Consider the following 24,079-nt stretch of genomic DNA (forward strand, 5'->3'; position numbering starts at 1 on the left):
CACAACCATACTTCCCATGAATAGTCACAAACACAATCGCCTGGTGAGGATTCCCACGCACAACCACACTTCCCACAGACAGAAGCAAACCTGATCGCCTGGTGAGGATTCCCACGCACAACCACACTTCCCACAGACAGAAGCAAATACAATCACCTGGTGAGGATTCCCGCGCACAACCATACTTCCCACAGACAGAAGCAAACACGATCGCCTGGTGAGGATTCCCATGCACAACCATACTTCCCACAGACAGAAGCAAACACGATCACCTGGTGAGGATTCCCACGCACAACCATACTTCCCACAGGCAGAAGCAAACACGATCGCCTGGTGAGGATTCCCACGCACAACCATACTTCCCACAGACAGAAGCAAATACAATCACCTGGTGAGGATTCCCATGCACAACCATACTTCCCACAGACAGAAGCTAACACGATTACCTGGTGAGGATTCCCACGCACAACCATACTTCCCACAGGCAGAAGCAAACACGATCGCCTGGTGAGGATTCCCGCACACAACCATACTTCCCACGGACAGTCACAAACACAATCGCCTGGTGAGGATTCCCACGCACAACCACACTTCCCACAGACAGAAGCAAACTTGATAGCCTGGTGAGGATTCCCATGCACAACCATACTTCCCACAGACAGAAGCAAACACGATCGCCTGGTGAGGATTCCCATGCACAACCATACTTCCCACAGACAGAAGCAAACCTGATCGCCTGGTGAGGATTCCCATGCACAACCATACTTCCCACAGACAGAAGCAAACACGATTACCTGGTGAGGATTCCCACGCACAACCATACTTCCCACAGACAGAAGCAAACACGATCACCTGGTGAGGATTCCCATGCACAACCATACTTCCCACAGACAGAAGCAAACACGATCGCCTGGTGAGGATTCCCATGCACAACCATACTTCCCACAGACAGAAGCAAACACGATCACCTGGTGAGGATTCCCGCACACAACCATACTTCCCACGGACAGTCACAAACACAATCGCCTGGTGAGGATTCCCACGCACAACCACACTTCCCACAGACAGAAGCAAACCTGATCGCCTGGTGAGGATTCCCACGCACAACCACACTTCCCACAGACAGAAGCAAACCTAATCGCCTGGTGAGGATTCCTGCGCACAAGCACACTTCCCACAGACAGACGCAAACATGATAGCCTGGTGAGGATTCCCGTTCACACCCATACTTCCCACAGACAGAAGCAAACATGATAGCCTGGTGGGGATTCCCATGCACAACCATGCTTCCCACAGACAGAAGCAAACATGATCGCCTGGTGAGGATTCCTGCGCACAACCACACTTCCCACAGACAGACGCAAACACAATTGCCTGGTGAGGGCGAAGACTCACATGCACAACCACACTTTCCACAGAGAGATGCAAACATGATCGTCAGGTGAGTATTCCCGCGCACAACCACACTTCCCACAGACAGGCGCAAGCACGATCGCCTAGTGATACAAAATGAAGAGAAGTACTTGAGTTTTTTTTCAAACTTTGTGAATGAGACTCCCTGTGATGTATTGTACAGAATAAAAAGTGCAACAGTTATAATTGTAATACTAATCAAAATCCACGTTTACACAGAACTACCCGCTCTGATTAACTCACTGGACCTGATTTACTAAGGTGTAGCAAATATAATGGATCCGGCAAACCTTGCCTATAATAATAATTTCCAAGTCATCTGGTGTGTGTCTGTATGTCCTTCTGTCCTGCCCCACCCAGATGCAGTGGCGCAGTGTCTGTCCTCCCCACACATGCCTTCTCCTGCCCCAATATGATTGGCTGAGGTGCTGATTTGGTAGTGTGCAGCATCAGGTGCCCCTGCTCCCCGAGTATTACATAGCCTCAGCTGGTGTCTCTGTCCTCTCCCCAAATATTAGTGTTGTCCGGATCATGAACGATTCGGATCTTTGATCCGAATCTCTTTTGTGAGTCGAATCATCCGAATCATCAAAATGAGTGATTCGGATCGTGAAGGGGGCGGGGCCAGGAGCGGCACTCCCCCCTCTCTCAGCGGGCAGCGGGGTCCTGGAAGCAGAGCCGAGATGGCAGCCTTGCAGGGACAGGTAGATGAGAGAGAGGGGACATGGGTGCCACTGCCAGATATGTGTAGAGCACACATACTGGCTTCAATGTGCTGCTGATTGTAGGCTGTCTGTTCCGTAGTTGTGCACAATGAACAAATGGGAAACTTTTGGCTCAGCTCAGCACAGCTCAGTAACTTTCCAGACAGCGCTAGAAGGGCAGGCACTGTGATTGCAGGGCAATATGATCCTCCTGCACTGCTCTAAACAGCTGTACATCACTTCTGGGAATGCTTTGGGGAATGCTTTCTTTCACTTGTGCGACGCTTGCATTCAAAGTATACAGATGAACATATAGGTGAAATATATGTAAAGCATATGATTGCAGCATGTGGGTATTGTGTGCAAACAAACATTTCTGCTCTCTGCTCGTCCCTTCTCCCTTCTCTGTCCACTCCCCGCCCTCTGTCCATCTTCTTCCCTTCTCTGTGTGTCCACCCACCTCCCCTTCTCCGTCCACCACAGGGAAAGTCCTGTCCTGCTAGTCATTTCACCCCCCAATGCTTCCCTAGTAAAATGATCCGAGATTCGGATCAAAGATCCAGATCTTTTCAATGATCCGATTCGAATCATCCGAATCATTGAAAAGATCCGAACTTCCCATCTCTACCAAATATTACATAGCCTCAGGTGCTGCCCCCTTCCCCCCAGTTTTAGGTAGCCTCAGTATGAAGTAGCCTCAGGTATTTCCCCCAATATTAGGTACCCTCAGGGGCTCCCCCAGTATTAGGTATCCACAGGTGTTTCCCCTTTATTAGGTAGCCTCAGGCCAGCTTCAGACTACCGTCTGGCAAAAACAGGCCTTCTGGGATTACCGCATTATTGTATGCAGTAATCCCTGTCTGGCATCCGGCCAAGCAGGAAATGATGCTCACTTCCTGTAGGCCAATCGAAGACGTGCGTGGAAGCATATTGCTAAAATACGCTTCCACGCATGTGCGACGCAAAAAAACGGTGGCGGGTTTTTTAAATACACTTGCGTTGCCGTAGACTTACATGATTTCTGGTCTGACGCAGATCCCCGCAGGAGTCACACGGTGATGTAGGTATGGGCGCACGTTAGGGCACTTCAAGAGCAGCGTACCACAACGTGGGTAGTTTGAACTACCCCATAGACAAACATTAGGCTGCGGTGGGGTGCGGTAAATTTACTGCACTGCCCCAGTGTGAAAGGGCCTTCAGGTGTGTCCCCCAGTATTAGGTAGCTTCAGGTGTTTCCTCCCCCCATATTAGAGTACTGTATTAGGTAGCCTCAGGTTATTTCCCACCAGTATTAAGTATCCTCAAGTGCTTCTGGTGTCTCCCTCCAGTATTATATACCCTCAGGTACTGCTCCCCTGCATTAGGTAGCATCAAGTGTTTCCCACTCAGTATTAGTTATCCTCAGGTGTCTCTCCCCAGTATTAGGTAGCCTCATGTGCACCTTCCAATGCAGAGTGGTGAGCATATGCAGTAACTTACCTTACCACCCTCCAGCCATGCAATCTCCATGCTTCCTTTTCAGCATCTTGACTCTTATGGCGCTGGTGCATCTCATGGCTCTCATCATGTAACCCCCAAGTACATGAAGGCAGCTCACATGAAGAGTAACACCGCTGTCGCCATGGAGATGTGACACTGAAGTGAAAGCGACACTGGACACGATGCGTACGTTAAAAAAGGGCGCCGGGAAAAAAGGGCGCACGGTTTTAAACGCTAAGCATGAATAACGTTTCAAAAAAAATTGTGCTATATTTCGTTTAAAAATAATGTTTTATAAAGTTATAAATCATTAAATAATGTGTATAAAATCGGCAATTGTAAAAACGTTAATCTTCCGTTTAAAAAGTGAAACGTATAACGTTTAAAACAAAAATTACTAAGTAACCCTCCCTGTACCTACCCCTAACCCCTAGACCCCCCTGTTGGTGCCTAAACCTAAGACCCCCCTGTTGGTGCCTAAACCTAAGACCCCCCTGTTGGTGCCTAAACCTAAGACCCCCCTGGTGGTGCCTAAACCTAAGACCCCCCTGGTGGTGCCTAAACCTAAGACCCCCCTGGTGGTGCCTAAACCTAAGACCCCCCTGGTGGTGCCTAAACCTAAGACCCCCCTGGTGGTGCCTAAACCTAAGACCCCCCTGTTGGTGCCTAAACCTAAGACCCCCCTGGTGGTGCCTAAACCTAAGACCCCCCTGGTGGTGCCTAAACCTAAGACCCCCCTGGTTGTGCCTAAACCTAAGACCCTCCCGGTGGTGCCTAAACCTAAGACCCCCTGTGATAAGCATTAATAACGTTTTAAAAAATATTGTGCGGTTTTTCGTTTAAAAATAATGTTTGAAAAAGAAATATTTTACAAGTTTTCGTTTAAAAATAATGTTTGAAAAAGAAATATTTTACAAGTTTTCGTTTAAAAATAATGTTTTAAAAATATTGTACTGTTTTTCGTTTAAAAATAGTGTGTAAAAAATTATAAATCATTAAATAATGTGTAATCATGAGAAGCAGTTATAAAACATTAAAAGTCTCCGGGCGCCGCTTTTAAAACGTTATTTTTCTCCGGCGCCCTTTTTTCCTGTTGGGCGCCCATTAAACGATATTTATAATGGGAGTGAATGGCGGCGCCCTTTTTGTCCACCTGCCTCATGCGCCCAAATTTCCTGCTTCCGGACACGATACATTTGTGTGGGTGCAGCAGGCAATATTCGGATGTTTGGGTGCTGACAGCCTGACAATGGGGGCACAGTTCCCTGAATCTATACCTCTAGAAACGCACCCCGGCCAGGGCCGGATTTAGGCCAAGGCCACCTAGGCCATGGCCTAGGGCACCACAGGAGGCAGGGCACCAAAGCAGCAGGCTAAACTAGTGCAGCATTTGCAAGCTTGCAAATGCTGCAATGCAGGGAGATCAGACGAGCGCCTGATCGGGGTACTCTGCTGCAAGCTGTCTGTGTAGCAGCCACCTTGTGCTCTCTGTGCACATTTACATTGGGTCCAGCAGCTATGGACTTGGGCAGCATTGGAGACAGAAAGGAAGAGGAAGCTGCTTAACTGGAGAGGAGTGGAGAAATGAGGGACACTGATTACTGCTGCAGTGTGAAGGCGAGCTGGCTACCTATACTGAAAGATGGGGAGGGTGGGAAAAGGAGGGATTAAGGGAGTCATCTGGCTACCTATACTGGAGGGAAAGGGGGGAGGAGTCATCTGGCGACATATACTAGAGTGAAGGAAGAGGGGTCATCTGACTACCTATAATAGAAGGAAGGGGGAGGGGTCATCTCGCTACCTATACTGGAGGGGGGCGGCTGGTGACAGTGGCCTAGGGCGGTAAAGAGTACAAATCCGGCCCTGACCCCGGCAAACAGCGATGAGTGTCCTCAAGGGGAGACTGGGAGAGGGGTGTGAACAACTGGAGGGGACCCCATCAAAGTTTTGCTGCAGAACCCCATGATTTGTCATTACACCCTTGATCCAGAAATATCATTTTTTTTAAAAAATTCATATAACCAGACTTTTATAGCTGGCTGACCCTCACCCCAATAGTTGTTGGCAAGATTGCTCAATAATCAGATTTCCACATGTGTGGCCAGTGTGAGCTTCCTGACGTGGCATTGTGCACTGATCTGCTAATGTATTGGAGGAACTGCAGCTGTACTGGAGGGGCATATGACTGCAGACATTGGTGGGCTCTGTATGTTTCCACCTGACCTAACTGACCCATGTTCTAATGACAGGCAATCCAACCAGATTTAATTTTTTTTTTCTTAAAGATAACCTGTAACAAAAAAAAAGTCCCCTGGGGGGTACTTCACCTCAGTAGGGGAAGCCTCAGTGAGACTTCCCCCTCCGCTGTAGCTGCAGGCAATCCAGCGCTGGCTCCCCCGAAGTTTCCCGGAATCCTCCCTCGATAAGGCTGACAGGCGCTGATATATTTACCTTCCCTGGCTCCAGCGGGGGCGCTGTTGTGGCTCTCTGCACGGAGATAGGTGAAAATAGCTAATCTCTGTCGGGTCTGCTCTACTGCGCAGGAGACTTGCGCCTGCGCAGTAGAGCGGCCCGACAGCGATCAGCTATTTCCACCTATCTCCGAGCGGATAGCCGATACTGCACCTGCGCTGGAGCCGGGAAGGTAAATATTTACATCCCTGCCGTTCCTGGAGCTTTTTCGCGGCCGCCGTGGGACCGAGGAGGACGGGGGAAGCCTCGATCGGATCCGGAGGCTTCCCCCACCCAAGGTGAGTGCCCCCCAGGGGAACTTTTTCTCATTACAGGTTTTCTTTAAAGCACAACTGAAGTGAGAGGGATATGGAGGCTGACATATTTATTTCCTTTTAAGCGATACCAGTTGCCTAGCTGTCCTGCTAATCCTCGGTTCTAATGCTTTTAGCCATAGACCCTAAATAAGCATGCAGCACATCAGGTGTTTCTGACAATATTGTCAGATCTGATAAGATTAACTCCGTGCTTGTTTCTGATGCGATTCATTGACTACTGCAGCCAAATAGATCAGCAGGGCTTCCAGGCAACTGGTATTGTTTAAAAGGAAATAAATATGGCAGCCTCCATAAACCTTTTACTTTAGTTGTCCTTTAAGCTAGACAGGAAGTCCTGGTCGCTAGAAGCAACACAAGCAGGTGAAATTAGAATATTGTGCAAAAGTTCATTTATTTCAGCTAAGGCCGGATTTACCATAAGACACTGTAGGCACGTGCTTACAGGCGCCTGATGATGGAAGGGCGGCTCACTCCCCTCTCTGAGCGCCTCCCTCCCTCCTTCCCTATGCAGAGTCCTCATGAGAGTGTAAATGGGAATTTGCTCACCCTGTTCTCTGCATGCCACTGGTCAGATCTCCCTTGAATCAGGGGCACCTCTAACTACCAAACAGTGACATCCCTCTAGATCAGTGATCTGCAAACTTGACTCTCCAGCTGTAAAGGAACTACAAGTCCCACAAAGCATTGCATAAGTCTGACAACCACAGTCATGATTCATAAAAGGCACTGTGGGAGGTGTAGTTCTTAACAGCTGGAGAGCCAAGTTTGCAAATTACTGCTCTAGATACCTAATACTTGGGGGCAACTCTAACCACTTAAAGGATACCACAACTGACATGTGGCATAATGAGATAGACCTGGGTATGTACAGTGCCTAGCACACAAATAACTATGCTGTGTTCCTTTTTTTCTTTCCCTGCCTGAAAGAGGTAAATATCAGGTATGTAAGTGGCTGACTCAGTCCTGACTCAGACAGGAAGTGACTACAGTGTGACCTTCACTGATAAGAAATTCCAACTATAAAACACTTTCCTAGAAGAAAATGGCTTCTGAGAGCAAGAAAGAGATAAAAAAAGGGGGAAATTCTTATCAGTGAAGGTCACACTGTAGTCACTTCCTGTCTGAGTCAGGACTGAGTCAGCCACTTACATACCTGATATTTACCTCTTTCAGGCAGAGAAAGAAAAAAAGGAACACAGCATAGTTATTTGTGTGCTAGGCACTGTACATACCCATGTCTATCTCATTATGTCACATGTCAGTTGTGGTATCCTTTAATACTGAGTACACCTCTGGCTACCTAATGCTAAGGAACACCTGTAGCTACCTATGATGGGCAAGGGAAGTAAGGGAGAAGTGACAGCTGGGACAGCCAGTACACTTGCAGTGCAGTTAGATTGCGGTTTGTAGATTCATGGAGGGTGAAATCTAAGGTGCCAGGACATCTGTGCCTATAGGGTCCTCTGACGTAAATCCGAGCCTGATTTCAGTAACTCAAAAAGTGAAAGTAATATATGAAATAGACTCATTACATGCAAAGCGAGATATTTCAAGCCATAATTTGTTATAATTTTGATGATTATGGCTTCCAGCTTATGAGAACCTCAAGATCAGAATCTCAGAAACTTTGAATATTGTGAAAATGTTCAATATTCTAGGCTCAAGGTGTCAGACTCTAATCAGCTAATTCATCCAAAACACCTGCAAAGGGTTCCTATTTCATATATTAAGGTGGCCATACACTTAAAGATTTGCAGCAGATTCGATCATCAGATAGATTTCTGTCAGATGCCTGTCAAGTCCAATCCGACAGGAATCTATCTGATGTGTGCCACACACTAGGAACAGATTTCCAACAGTTTTAACCCTCCTGGCGGTATTTAAAAACCGCCAGGGGGCAGTGCAGCCGTTTTTTTTTTTTTTTTTAAATCATGTAGCGAGCCTAGGGCTCGCTACATGATAGCCGCTGCTCAGCGGCATCCCCCCAGCCCCGCCGATCGCCTCCGGCGATAGGCGATCAGGAAATCCCGTTCAAAGAACGGGATTTCCTGGAGGGCTTCCCCCGTCGCCATGGCGACGGGGCGGGATGACGTTACCGACGTCATGGACGTCGTGACGTCTAAGGGAGTCCCGATCCACCCCTTGCCGCTGCCTGGCGCTGATAGGCCAGGCAGCGCAGGGGTCTAGGGGGGGGGGGGCTGTATTGCGACGCGGATAGCGGCGATCGAGCGCGGGGCGGCGGCGATCGAAGTGCTGACGCAGCTAGCAAAGTGCTAGCTGCGTTCAGCAAAAAAAAAATTACTCAAATCGGCCCAGCAGGGCCTGAGAAAACCTCCTGCGCGACTTACCCCGAACGTAACTGCCAGGAAGGTTAAGAATGAACTCTATTGGAAATTGATCTAAATGCATTATTAGACCATTAGATCCAATGCAACTCTATGGGCCATCGATCTGCTGCCAGCAACAGATCAACCAGATTTTCCATCCTGTCAGATAGATAAAAACGATCAAAATCGGCCTCAAATCGATCGATTGATTTGATTGAATTGATTTCCAATCGATGGCTGAAATTGACCAGTGTATGGGCCCCTTAAGTTCACCTTTTAAGTTGAATTACTGAAATAAATGGACTTTTGCACAATAGTCAAATTTTTCGAGTTTCACCTGTATAATGGAGTGTTTAATAATAATTTATTATACCATCAGCAAAACCTGGTGCACAAGAAGAATAGGATTGTTGTCTATAGCAACCATCCATATAACTACTGCAGTCTGGTTGCTATGAGCAACAGCTATTTTTATATGGCAGATTGTAATCTTACCTGTAGTAATACTAGATTGTTGCTTGAGACAATTACAAACTATCATCTGACCACGGATCTAGCGTCTGTACAGAGCGGCAGGGAGAATTTGATTGGTTATTAGCGATTACACAATACAATTCTTTGAGAAATGGAGTCTGGTATGTGTCAGCATCATAATAGAAAACTGTTTCCTTTTGTATATATTACAGAGTAATGACAACCGTCTTTATCTATAGTTTGCAATTTTTTTAATACTTGAAGAAAACATTGAACAAATCCCTCTTTGTTGACTTATCGCCTTCACCATGACACATTCTGCCCATCATCATGGGAATTCCTGACTTAGAGCAACGCTCAAGGGGTTAAGGAGACTAACTCAGCTGTGTGGTACCCAGAATGCAGCGGGGGATGGACTGATGCTCTCTCTCTCCTCCTCCTCCTCCTCCTCCTCCAGCATCCTCAGCATCTCTGCCATTCATCCCTTATGCACAGAACATACATCCAGAGAGAACAGGCGCTGGGATACCCCCAGCATGGACCCGCAGTGAGGGCAATGGGAGACCCGAGCAACGTAGGGGGTGGCAGGCAGCCAACCACCCCCGAGCCTGAGGTCGAGGCCAGAATCCAGAAAGCAGTAGAGTTCAAGTCGGAGGGTAACCGCTGCTACAAGGACAAAAAATTCAGGGATGCAATAGGCAAGTACCACAGGGCCCTACTGGCGCTGAAGAATGTCCACGAAGATGGGGATGAGAGGAAAGCCAATGGCGGAGCAGGTCCCCGGCTGACAGAGGCTCAGAAGGTGCAGGTGGAGGCCACGGAGATCGAGTGTTATGACAGCCTGACTGGTAGGTGGTAGAGGCATGGAAGAAGGATGCAGCTGTGGAGGGGCGGGGGAGGAGGACTCACTGATGTGGAAGTGACAAAGATTAACCCTGTTCATTGTGAGTGGGGGGGAGGCACAGGGGGTCCAACCAGGCCATTTAACCCTCTCTATTCCAAGGGCGGCCAGGAAAAATACCGCCAGCTGATCCGTGTAGCTGGTGTATGAGTGTTTCACCCTATCACCCTGCAGCAGGAAGGGCATACACATCACGGCTCCATTGCTGCCTGCTTCACTATGTTATTGCATAACAAAGGGACACATTTCAGGTCCTGTCATTTCTTCACATGAGGCCCCATCCTCACTCCTGCTCTTTGTCGCTCTCGCCCTGTGATGGGAGGGGCAAATTCTATAGGGATTTCTTACTATTATATCCCAAAGCATGCAGTGACAGTTTGCTTTCAGTATTGTAGAAAGACAGGAGAATGAAGGCCAGGCACGCTGCTGAGTGTACTGCTCTTAGCACCTTGCACATGGCCTAAGTTGAATTCCTGTACAAGTTACTGCATTCAGGGGCATAGCAATAGCCATAGCAGGCTTAGCAACTGCTAACGGGCCCTGGATCACGTGGGGGAAAGTGGTAATTGATGTGTTAACTATTAATTTTCCTGTGTTTCTTCACCCTCTTACATTATACCAGTGCCCACAGTGTATATTGTATAGGAATGTACATTGCCCAGTTAGTTCCTATCCCATAGGCTAAGGGCAGGTGGCAGTGCTTGAGGTCTGATGGCCTCATAAAGGTTCTTCTATGGGGCCCCATAATCTCTAGCTATGCCATTGCCTGCATTATAGGCAACCCAGCTGTGATGTGGACAGACCCCACTGGCATTAGTCGCTAGAGGTCCACACTGGGGAACTCATGATGTACTGGGATGCAGTAACTCATAGCAACAACCACATCACTTCGCTGTAGTCACATCAACAAAATACTAATGCTGATTCCTACAACTTCATGAAAAGTTTGCCAGCTTAGAAGATCCCATTTTCAGTATTTCCCCTCTCTGCGTAACACCCTATTGTGGTAGGGCAGAGAAGATAACTCTGACTTATAAAGCATTTCCAGCGCCTTCTAAGGATCACCCGTTGGGATTTCATAAGTGATCCAACAAAAAAAACTGTTATTTGGTGGCAAAAAATTGCAACCCTCCTATAGGTCATATCAGAGCATACTGGGGAGAGCTGAGGCATAGCTATGAAGCTGATCTACAGCCTACCCTGCTCCTGCACAAGTCCTGGCGTTATTAATTACTATTCTTCCGTCCAGGCAGCCATGGATAGTGGGTGGAAGATGTAATTTGGCTTACAGCTATTGCTGCGGCTGAATTACAGTGCTTTAAAAGTAATTTGAGCTCCATCTTTTGACAGTGCCCAAATTACTCACTGAGTGCTGCTATAGCCGTAATTTCTACTATGGCTATGGTGGTGCTAGCTGCGCCCAAATCTCCTGCGCTGTTTTAACAGCGCTCGCCCGCTGAGAGCTTACTAAATTTTCTGTTGTATGACTGGACTGATATGTGCTGTCCTATAAAGAGAACATTGTGATAAATCTAATTAGGCTATCCTGGATTTATTAAAAAAAACAAAAAAACTTTCAGAAGACCTGGCTATTATCTGATCTGACCCAGGTATGGGGGGATCCAAACCACATAAGAGCAGGCAACTGTTAATTAATCCTGCCAAGGTATGCTGGATTATTTATGATATACCCACTTGGAATTAGTATAAAATTCACTCTGTATGCAAATGTCAATTGGATTTAGGAACTGAATCAATGAATCAGTTTTTATATTTACTGAGACTTGCATACAGGGCTCCTTTGGTTATATTAGGAAAGCAAGACGTGATTGGGAATGTACAGTAACCCATATCACCCATTCTGCTTGATTTTGCACTGATCTGACTACAGGAAACTGCGTGGAATTGGTTGCTATGGGTTACTGCACACAATTTCTTCTTAGGTTTCAGTTAGGAGAGGGTTAGATTAGTATTTAGAATCAGGTGAGGATTAGGTTAGTGTTAGATGTTGGGTGAGGATTAGGTTAGTGTTAGGTGTTGGGTGATGGTTAGGTTAGCGTTAGATGTTGGGTGAGGATTAGGTTAGTGTTAGGTGTTGGGTGAGGATTAGGTTAGTGTTAGGTGTTGGGTGATGGTTAGGTTAGCGTTAGATGTTGGGTGAGGATTAGGTTAGTGTTAGGTGTTGGGTGAGGATTAGGTTAGTGTTAGGTGTTGGGTGATGGTTAGGTTAGTGTTAGGTGTCAGGTGAGGATTAGGTTAGTGTTAGGTGTTGGGTGATGGTTAGGTTAGCGTTGGTGTCAGGTGAGGATTAGGTTAGTGTTAGATGTTGGGTGAGGATTAGGTTAGTGTTAGGTGTTGGATGATGGTTAGGTTAGCGTTAGATGTTGGGTGAGGATTAGGTTAGTGTTAGGTGTTGGGTGATGGTTAGGTTAGCGTTAGGTGTCAGGTGAGGATAAGGTTAGTGTTAGGTGTTGGGTGAGGATTAGGTTGGGGTTAGGTATCAAGGGAAGGGTTTTATTAGTGACAGGTGCTGGATGAGGGTTAGATTAGTGTTGGGTGTCAGGTGAGAGTTAGCCAGTCAGGTTAGCTTTAGGTTTGAAGTGAGGGGTTAGACTAGTGTTGGGTGTCACAAATCGGATAGGGTAGTGTTTGGTGTCAGGTTAGGATTTGATGAATGTTGGGTGTCAGGTAAGAGTTAAGTTAGATTTATTTTAAACTGCAATGCGATTTTCAAATCCATTTTTGAAGGCTGTGGGACCATCCTTATAGGGTGACACTGCACAAATGCTTTTCCAATCGCCAGCAATCGTCAAACGCATCTCAATCTCCCCCAGTGTGAACCAATGCTTAGTTTTAGGTGTCAGTTGGGGGTTAGGTTAGTGTTAGGGGTCAGGTGAGAGTTAGGTTAATGTTGGGTGTCAGGTAAAGGTTAGTTTAGTGTTGGGTGTCAGGTGAGGGTTAGGCTAGTGTTAGGGGTCAGGTGAGGGTTAGGTTAGTGCTGGGTGTCAGGTGAGGGTTAGGTTAGTGTTAGGTGTCAGATGAGGGTTAGGTTAGTCTTGGGTGAGGGTTTGATTAGTGTTAGAGGTAAGGTGAGGGTTAGGTTAGTATTAGGGGTCAGGTGAGGATTAGGTTAGTGTTTGGTGTTAGGTGATGGTTAGGTTAGTGTTGAGTGTCAAGTGAGGGTTAGGTTAGTGTTAGGTGCCAGGTGAAGGTTAGTGTTAGGGGTCAGGAGAGGGTTAGATTAGTTTTAGGGGTCAGGTGAGGTTTAGGTTAGTATTGGGTGTCAGGTGAGTGTTAGGTTAGTGTTGGGTATCAGGTGAGGGTTAGGGGTCAGGTTAGGGTTAGGTTAGTGTTGGGTGTCAGATGAGGATTAGGTTAGTGTTAGGTGTCAGGTAACGGTTAGGTTAGTGTTGGGTGTCAGGTAACGGTTAGGTTAGTGTTGGGTGTCAGATGAGTGTTAGGTTAGTGTTGGGTGTCAGGTGACGGTTAGTGTTAGGGGTCAGGTGAGGGTTAGATTAGTGTTAGTAATCAGGTGAGGATTAGGTTAGTGTTGTGTGTCAGGTGAGGGTTAGGTTAGTGTTAGGTGTCAGGTGAGGGTTAGGTAAATGTTGGGTGTCAGGTAAGGTTGGGTTTAGTGTTAGATGTCAGATGAGGGATAGGATAGTGTTGGATGTCAGGTGGGGTTAGGTAAATGTTGGGTGTCAGATAAGTGTTGGGTTTAGTTTTAGGAGTCAGATAAGGGTTAGGTTAGTATTAGGGAGGACAAACAGGTGAACTAATAGTGTGGTTAAATGCTCATGTCTATAAATCTGGCCAGTCATTAGATCTGGTTTACGCTATGTCTCTATGTCTACTGCCGAGCATTTTGGTGGACAGTGTCAAAACTGACGTGTTGAAGAATGCAATGATTTCTCTTAGGGCTAGTTCATAATAAACAGTTTCATTTTTGTCCTGCTGCACTCATTAACAGATAGCAAGTTGCATTCCTGCTGATTTGATGAGTGTCACACACCTGTCTCTGCAATGACCACATTAGTGTTGCGTTAGCATGCAATACAATCCTCATGTCTAGTGTGAACTGACACTCAGTGGGCCAGATCTAATTCACTTTTTCTCCTAAGTTTTCTCCTACTTGATATTTTCACATCTTATCAATAAAATGCCCTTTAAGCCACCAGCAAGCAAGAAAATAATAAGAATAATTTGTCAGTACTTTTTAACCGACGTTTTGGTACTTAATAAAGTACTTAAAAGTTAATGTAAAGAGACACTTAAAGGAAAACAGAGATGAACGTTTCACACAAAATAAACATATCAGTTGATAGCTTGTAAAGAATAAATGCTCTACCTGATCATTTCACCGCTCTGGTGTGTCTTTTTGAGTGTTTTTTATTCATTATTGCTCTAGGAAAAATCCAATTTGGCCACGGCTCATATCTTTTCTGCTTCCAGGTTATGAGTTCTTCTGGATGTGCTGTCTAGGCTCTATGAAACTATAGACAAGCAGGGCTGCTGCTGCAGCCTTTCATCTGTGTGCTTTCAACTTTATTATTCTGGTATGCTGTGTGGAGTCCTGTAGGAAGCGGTACGAGAATATTGGCCGCGATTAGAAATGGACGCGTGTGTTGCCGCAAAGCTCATGTCTATCGGCAAACTTCAATGTTTCATAGCCGGTTGATAGCCGTATATTTTACTTTTTAATATACGGCTATCAACCGGCTATGAAACTTTGAAGGTTGCCGTTAGACATGAGATTTGCGGCAACACACGCGTCCTCTATCATCTGTTACAATGTTTCCTCTCTGGCTCCGGTCTCTCCCCCTCCTCTGATGTGAAATGTTTCCCCTGAGCCTATACATAACAGCTTGTGCTGTGTAAGCTGCAGTACTGGCGTCACTAGCGGGGGTGTGATCCGCACCCCACTTGACTCTATGAAAGGGCCGGAGGGGTGACACTTGCCAATGCCAACCTGTACATGCCTTGTAGCTCTGTCTCTATGCCGCAGTTGCAACTTTCAACAGCGCACAGCTTGTTACAGGCAGAGGATCTCCGACGCTGGCTACAGCAGAAGTTAACATTTCCCCTTCTCTCCCGCCCTCCAATCAGTAAAGTCCTTTACTATGCTGGTGCCTCTCTCCAACCAATGAAACAGAGGCAGCCAGCTGAGAGCCCGCCCACACAATCCCTGGCCAGACCAGCAGCAGCGTGAGTGTGAGAGAAGCGATCCTCCTCAGATTCTTGTGTTCCTTTTCCTGCAGCCAGGTTCATATAAGCTGTCCTGTCCAGGCATAATCTGCGTCCTGTTGTGATCTTATCTTCATTATTCACTCTCTGCACTTTCTGGACGCTGTTTGCCTCCTCCCCTTTTATTTACACTTTTGTTTAGCTCAGGCATGCTGTCTTTCTCAATGGGACAGCTTATTTTAATTTTAACAGCAATTGATTATATTTGGAAATACTGTATTATTAATAGTGCATGAATTATTTTTTATTTCATGTATTGTTTGTCAAATTACTGCAAACTGCAATAGATTAACTCTTAAATAGAACCAGAGATGATCTAAAAAAATATTTTATACATACCTGGGGCTTCCTCCAGCCCCATCCGCACGGATCGCTCCCAAGCCGCCGTCCTCCGTTGCCCGCAACTACGATAACCGGCTCCCCATTTGCGTATCTCTGCAGCAGCCGCTGGAGAGATACGTAGAGGGCGCACTTCTCCTGCATAGCCCGGCTCCGATGACGTCAGTGACGGGAGCCTGTTCTCGTAGTTGCGGGCAGCGGAGGAGGACGGCGGCGTGGGAGCGATCCGTGCGGATGGGGCTGGAGGAAGCCCCAGGTATGTATAAAATCTTTTCTTTAGATGATCTCTGGTTCCCTTTAAGGTGGCCATACATCAGGCGACTTGGCAACTGATTGACCATCTAATTATTATAATCGAAAGTGGATGAAAATTGGTGCCGCCAAGTGCATGCGCGACTGACAATGCAACCAATTTCAGGACGAAATTGGTTGCATTAGGCAATCGGACATGCTGCAAGATGTAAGGCCAACCTGCTTGATAGGGTAACAGCAAACGATATGGGGAGGAGCAACGAAACCCCCGGTACTGTTCCCGCAATATATGTGTGTGTAATGTGTAAATGTGCTGTAATGTGCGTTTATAAATTACCTGTCCTGTGTCGCGGTGGCTGCCTGTCTTCCACCTCTCTTCAATTACCCGCATACATGCTGCTGGCGCATAGCATGCCGGTGCGTGATGTCACACATGCGCCACACCGGCAGCGTGTATGCAGATAATTGAAGAGAGGCGGAAGACGGACGGCCAACGCAACACAGGACAGGTAATGTGTAATTGCACATTACAGCACATATACATTACACACATATATACATACATACACAGCGGCCAGGCAGAGGATGTGCTGTCCGATTCCCAAGAGATTTCAGCATGAAATTGATCGGGAATTGGACTGTGGTGTATGGGCAGCTGAAAGATCACTCTCCTATCAGATTCGATCACAGAGAGATTTGTCTCATGGTCGAATCTGCCCATCATCGCAAAGTGTATGGCTATCTCAAGGTGCCCATATATCTAGTGATGTACGGGCAGATCCACTAAGAAACAAATCTCTCTCTGACCGAATCTGATTAGATAGAGATCTGTTGGTTGCCCATACACAGCAGGCCTATTCCCAATCAATTTCAGCTTGAAAGCTCTCGGGAATCGGCCGCCTCCGTCGCTGCCCCCTAATGTATATGTGCCCCCCGGCCTGTGCATTTATACTGTCCACTGTTGCCTGCCACAGTGCCAGTCCCTCTTCTGCATTTCCACCCTATGTGGCTACTGTCATATAGTGCTAGGGGCCGTGTGTGTGATGTCATGTGCTATACGCCGGCAACGAGTGAGATGCGGAAATGGATGGGCACCACAACAGGCAACAGCAGACAGGTGAAGCATAACTGCACGGGGGCACATTTGCATTAGGGGGGGCAGAATGAGGGGTTCCGTCTTGCTTGTCACGATATCCCATGCCATTACTGCCATGGACCCAATTTACTACGACAGTCCGGGATTTCCCAGCATGTCCGATTGATACATTCAACCAATTTGTTGAATCGTTAAACGGGCATGCTTAGTGTGGCACCAATTTGCATCAGATTTGATCATTATTGAATCGGATGGTTGCTGGGCCGCTGAGTCGTCTCATGTATGGCCACCTTTAATTTTCCCTAGTATTGACTTTATTTAGTATTAATATAGCGCCAACATCTTACGCAGCGCTGTACAGAGTATTATCTTGTCACTGTCCCTCAGAGGAGCTCACAATCTAATCCCTCTCATAGTCTCATAGTCATGTGTCTATGTATGTATCGTGTAGTGTATGTATCGCTGTCTTGGGCCATTTTAGGGAGACGCCAATTCACTTATCTGTATGTTTTTGGGATGTAAGAGGAAACTGGAGTGTCTGGAGGAAACCCACACAGACACGGGGAAAACATACAAACTCTGCGCAAAAAGTGCCCTGACTGTGATGTGAAACGAGGACTCAGTGCTGCAAGTCGAGCGTGCTAACCACTATGCCACCATTAGGAGAATTGATATTTTGCACTGGCCACTTTGAGTTACACTGCTACATTACAGTTGGCTCAGCACACACTCTGCCACAGCTATTTTCGTTGTGGTGTGCCCCGCGCGTTGTACTCATCCCTTTTCTCCAAACTTCAGCCGCAACACAGCATGCCACCCCCCCATGGCACACACACACCACACAAAAAAATTGACAGAGGGTGGGGGAGGATGGGGGGGGGGGGGGGGCAGGGGTGTCCATGAATAGTCCGCACCAGGTGTCAAACACCCTAGCTACGGCACTGCAGCCACCCCACATCCTCTATACAGAGCTGTAGTGTCGCACCCATCTACTTGCTGCAGGGAGACCAGAGGAACTGTAGCTGGAGTTGTCCCATGCCTAGTATAAGCATATAGAACGTGTGCAGGGCTGGTTCTCTCATGAAGCAAGGTGAAACATTTGCTTCAGTTGCAGCATTTTTGTACTGTGTACCTTCCTGGGATGGAGTGGCTGACGGAGAGCAGTTTGTTTGTGACAAACTTATGCTATTGAGCTGCAGCATGCCATGTGAGAACATTGCATGAAGCAAATTGGATGTGTGCGATCTTTCCAAAGTGTGTGTGTGTGGGGTCTCTGTATTCAGCAGTTGAGAGTGGCGGGATGGCGGCACAGCTGTGCAAAGAGCTGCATGCTACATCCTAGCTGCACTCTGTTCCCCCAGCTCCGGCCTACTCAGCAGCGCTTCCCTGACACCGTCACTAATAATCTCGGGGCTCCGGTGTATATGTTATTCTCTCAACTAATACATTTTAATGATCTTTCTGAATGTAGCTGCTGCCTGTTATAAGGATGATAGAGAAACGTGCATTTCCGGGGACATGGAGAGCTGAGTGCAATTAATAACCCCCGAGATGCTAGAAATGAGCAGTTGCCAGGTCCCCCGACTCCACATCTACATGGGTGGGCATCTGCATACAGAAAGGGAACCAGATCACCTGCTGGGGTCTGTACTCTGACTGTGTTGGGGATGGGTCGACAGCTCCAGCTATACTCGGGTACCTCGGGTTTACTCGGGTACCTCTAATTGCCGGAAACTATTTATAGGACTATTATACTCTGAAGATCAGAACCAGCACGAGTCCACTGTACAGTTCCTGTATGGGTACTAAGCATCACCTAAATGTATGTAGAGGCCAGTGCTCTGTCATGCGTTTCTATATGCCGTGCACCCTCATCTATTCTACATTAGAGCTTATTCCTCTTTCATGATGTGTATATTTTGTATTGTATAGATGTAGTCTTGTCACTTAACTCCCTCAGAGTGGCCACAATCTAATCCTTACCATAGCCATGTCTATGTATGTATGTGAAGTGTATGTATCCTGTCTAGAGCCAATTAAGGGGGATGCCAACTAACTTATATGTATGCTTTCCGGATGTGGGAGGACAACAGAATGCCCGGAGGAAACCCACAGAAACGGGAAAAACATACATACATACATACACCGAGCCGGGGGTCCCAGCGCTGCTAACCTACCCACGCCATCCTGATCGTGCTGCCCCCAACGTAGGTTAAATATCTTCGTTATTCATAGGTGGGCTTCCTGAAACACTAGTGAGAGAGAATAATAAATCATTTCATTGGGCGGCTAAATAGCCGTATCCGCCCACCTATGAATAACAAAGATATTTAACCTACGTTGGGGGCAGCACGATCAGGATGGCGTGGGTAGGTTAGCAGCGCTGGGACCCCCGGCTCGGTGTATGTATGTATGTATGTTTTTCCCGTTTCTGTGGGTTTCCTCCGGGCATTCTGTTGTCCTCCCACATCCGGAAAGCATACATATAAGTTAGTTGGCATCCCCCTTAATTGGCTCTAGACAGGATACATACACTTCACATACATACATAGACATGGCTATGGTAAGGATTAGATTGTGGCCACTCTGAGGGAGTTAAGTGACAAGACTACATCTGTACAATACAAAATATACACATCATGAAAGAGGAATAAGCTCTAATGTAGAATAGATGAGGGTGCACGGCATATAGAAACGCATGACAGAGCACTGGCCTCTACATACATTTAGGTGATGCTTAGTACCCATACAGGAACTGTACAGTGGACTCGTGCTGGTTCTGATCTTCAGAGTATAATAGTCCTATAAATAGCTTCCGGCAATTAGAGGTACCCGAGTATACCCGAGGTACCCGAGTATAGCTGGAGCTGTCGACCCATCCCCAACACAGTGACTATTCGGAGCTACCCACCTTTCTCTGAAGGGCTGCTAGTTTGTCCCTGGATAGAGAATGTCAGAGTACAGACCCCAGCGGGTGATCTGGTTCCCTTTCTGTATGCAGATGCCCACCCATGTAGATGTGGAGTCGGGGGACCTGGCAACTGCTCATTTCTAGCATCTCGGGGGTTATTAATTGCACTCAGCTCTCCATGTCCCCGGAAATGCACGTTTCTCTATCATCCTTATAACAGGCAGCAGCTACATTCAGAAAGATCATTAAAATGTATTAGTTGAGAGAATAACATATACACCGGAGCCCCGAGATTATTAGTGACGGTGTCAGGGAAGCGCTGCTGAGTAGGCCGGAGCTGGGGGAACAGAGTGCAGCTAGGATGTAGCATGCAGCTCTTTGCACAGCTGTGCCGCCATCCCGCCACTCTCAACTGCTGAATACAGAGACCCCACACACACACTTTGGAAAGATCGCACACATCCAATTTGCTTCATGCAATGTTCTCACATGGCGTGCTGCAGCTCAATAGCATAAGTCTGTCACAAACAAACTGCTCTCCGTCAGCCACTCCATCCCAGGAAGGTACACAGTACAAAAATGCTGCAACTGAAGCAAATGTTTCACCTTGCTTCATGAGAGAACCAGCCCTGCACACGTTCTATATGCTTATACTAGGCATGGGACAACTCCAGCTACAGTTCCTCTGGTCTCCCTGCAGCAAGTAGATGGGTGCGACACTACAGCTCTGTATAGAGGATGTGGGGTGGCTGCAGTGCCGTAGCTAGGGTGTTTGACACCTGGTGCGGACTATTCATGGACACCCCTGCCCCCCCCCCCCCCCCCCCCATCCTCCTCCACCCTCTGTCAATTTTTTTGTGTGGTGTGTGTGTGCCATGGGGGGGTGGCATGCTGTGTTGCGGCTGAAGTTTGGAGAAAAGGGATGAGTACAACGCGCGGGGCACACCACAACGAAAATAGCTGTGGCAGAGTGTGTGCTGAGCCAACTGTAATGTAGCAGTGTAACTCAAAGTGGCCAGTGCAAAATATCAATTCTCCTAATGGTGGCATAGTGGTTAGCACGCTCGACTTGCAGCACTGAGTCCTCGTTTCACATCACAGTCAGGGCACTTTTTGCGCAGAGTTTGTATGTTTTCCCCGTGTCTGTGTGGGTTTCCTCCAGACACTCCAGTTTCCTCTTACATCCCAAAAACATACAGATAAGTGAATTGGCGTCTCCCTAAAATGGCCCAAGACAGCGATACATACACTACACGATACATACATAGACACATGACTATGAGAGGGATTAGATTGTGAGCTCCTCTGAGGGACAGTGACAAGATAATACTCTGTACAGCGCTGCGTAAGATGTTGGCGCTATATTAATACTAAATAAAGTCAATACTAGGGAAAATTAAAGACATGAGACGACTCAGCGGCCCAGCAACCATCCGATTCAATAATGATCAAATCTGATGCAAATTGGTGCCACACTAAGCATGCCCGTTTAACGATTCAACAAATTGGTTGAATGTATCAATCGGACATGCTGGGAAATCCCGGACTGTCGTAGTAAATTGGGTCCATGGCAGTAATGGCATGGGATATCGTGACAAGCAAGACGGAACCCCTCATTCTGCCCCCCCTAATGCAAATGTGCCCCCGTGCAGTTATGCTTCACCTGTCTGCTGTTGCCTGTTGTGGTGCCCATCCATTTCCGCATCTCACTCGTTGCCGGCGTATAGCACATGACATCACACACACGGCCCCTAGCACTATATGACAGTAGCCACATAGGGTGGAAATGCAGAAGAGGGACTGGCACTGTGGCAGGCAACAGTGGACAGTATAAATGCACAGGCCGGGGGGCACATATACATTAGGGGGCAGCGACGGAGGCGGCCGATTCCCGAGAGCTTTCAAGCTGAAATTGATTGGGAATAGGCCTGCTGTGTATGGGCAACCAACAGATCTCTATCTAATCAGATTCGGTCAGAGAGAGATTTGTTTCTTAGTGGATCTGCCCGTACATCACTAGATATATGGGCACCTTGAGATAGCCATACACTTTGCGATGATGGGCAGATTCGACCATGAGACAAATCTCTCTGTGATCGAATCTGATAGGAGAGTGATCTTTCAGCTGCCCATACACCACAGTCCAATTCCCGATCAATTTCATGCTGAAATCTCTTGGGAATCGGACAGCACATCCTCTGCCTGGCCGCTGTGTATGTATGTATATATGTGTGTAATGTATATGTGCTGTAATGTGCAATTACACATTACCTGTCCTGTGTTGCGTTGGCCGTCCGTCTTCCGCCTCTCTTCAATTATCTGCATACACGCTGCCGGTGTGGCGCATGTGTGACATCACGCACCGGCATGCTATGCGCCAGCAGCATGTATGCGGGTAATTGAAGAGAGGTGGAAGACAGGCAGCCACCGCGACACAGGACAGGTAATTTATAAACGAACATTACAGCACATTTACACATTACACACACATATATTGCGGGAACAGTACCGGGGGTTTCGTTGCTCCTCCCCATATCGTTTGCTGTTACCCTATCAAGCAGGTTGGCCTTACATCTTGCAGCATGTCCGATTGCCTAATGCAACCAATTTCGTCCTGAAATTGGTTGCATTGTCAGTCGCGCATGCACTTGGCGGCACCAATTTTCATCCACTTTCGATTATAATAATTAGATGGTCAATCAGTTGCCAAGTCGCCTGATGTATGGCCACCTTAAAGGGAACCAGAGATCATCTAAAGAAAAGATTTTATACATACCTGGGGCTTCCTCCAGCCCCATCCGCACGGATCGCTCCCACGCCGCCGTCCTCCTCCGCTGCCCGCAACTACGAGAGCAGGCTCCCGTCACTGACGTCATCGGAGCCGGGCTATGCAGGAGAAGTGCGCCCTCTACGTATCTCTCCAGCGGCTGCTGCAGAGATACGCAAATGGGGAGCCGGTTATCGTAGTTGCAGGCAACGGAGGACGGCGGCTTGGGAGCGATCCGTGCGGATGGGGCTGGAGGAAGCCCCAGGTATGTATAAAATATTTTTTTAGATCATCTCTGGTTCTATTTAAGAGTTAATCTATTGCAGTTTGCAGTAATTTGACAAACAATACATGAAATAAAAAATAATTCATGCACTATTAATAATACAGTATTTCCAAATATAATCAATTGCTGTTAAAATTAAAATAAGCTGTCCCATTGAGAAAGACAGCATGCCTGAGCTAAACAAAAGTGTAAATAAAAGGGGAGGAGGCAAACAGCGTCCAGAAAGTGCAGAGAGTGAATAATGAAGATAAGATCACAACAGGACGCAGATTATGCCTGGACAGGACAGCTTATATGAACCTGGCTGCAGGAAAAGGAACACAAGAATCTGAGGAGGATCGCTTCTCTCACACTCACGCTGCTGCTGGTCTGGCCAGGGATTGTGTGGGCGGGCTCTCAGCTGGCTGCCTCTGTTTCATTGGTTGGAGAGAGGCACCAGCATAGTAAAGGACTTTACTGATTGGAGGGCGGGAGAGAAGGGGAAATGTTAACTTCTGCTGTAGCCAGCGTCGGAGATTCTCTGCCTGTAACAAGCTGTGCGCTGTTGAAAGTTGCAACTGCGGCATAGAGACAGAGCTACAAGGCATGTACAGGTTGGCATTGGCAAGTGTCACCCCTCCGGCCCTTTCATAGAGTCAAGTGGGGTGCGGATCACACCCCCGCTAGTGACGCCAGTACTGCAGCTTACACAGCACAAGCTGTTATGTATAGGCTCAGGGGAAACATTTCACATCAGAGGAGGGGGAGAGACCGGAGCCAGAGAGGAAACATTGTAACAGATGATAGAGGACGCGTGTGTTGCCGCAAATCTCATGTCTAACGGCAACCTTCAAAGTTTCATAGCCGGTTGATAGCCGTATATTAAAAAGTAAAATATACGGCTATCAACCGGCTATGAAACATTAAAGTTTGCCGTTAGACAACACACGCGTCCATTTCATTGTGCGGCTAAATAGCCGTATCCGTGTAGGAAGTGTCTCTCATAGAAATGAAACTGCACCGATAATAATGATGACTGCACAGTGCACACAAATCACACAGCAGCCACACTTGTCCATTGTTTCAGAGCTTCTTTCTTAGCAGAGCAGCTCCTCCCA

General features: G+C 47.3%; 1 protein-coding gene across 1 annotated transcript in view; it reads left to right on the forward strand.

Annotated features, from left to right (window-relative positions):
- The first annotated feature begins 2,086 nt into the window (after window positions 1-2,086).
- TTC9B (tetratricopeptide repeat domain 9B) overlaps window positions 2,087-24,079 on the forward strand; it is a 39,750-nt gene continuing 17,757 nt past the window's right edge. Inside the window, exons 1-2 of the mRNA XM_068249507.1 lie at window positions 2,087-2,117; window positions 9,536-10,034. Of these exons, the coding sequence (XP_068105608.1) occupies window positions 2,097-2,117; window positions 9,536-10,034 (520 nt within the window). The 5' untranslated portion in view covers window positions 2,087-2,096. The remainder of the gene's footprint in view (window positions 2,118-9,535; window positions 10,035-24,079) is intronic.

Source organism: Hyperolius riggenbachi, chromosome 8 (assembly GCF_040937935.1).
Source record: "Hyperolius riggenbachi isolate aHypRig1 chromosome 8, aHypRig1.pri, whole genome shotgun sequence".
Taxonomy (NCBI): domain Eukaryota; kingdom Metazoa; phylum Chordata; class Amphibia; order Anura; family Hyperoliidae; genus Hyperolius; species Hyperolius riggenbachi.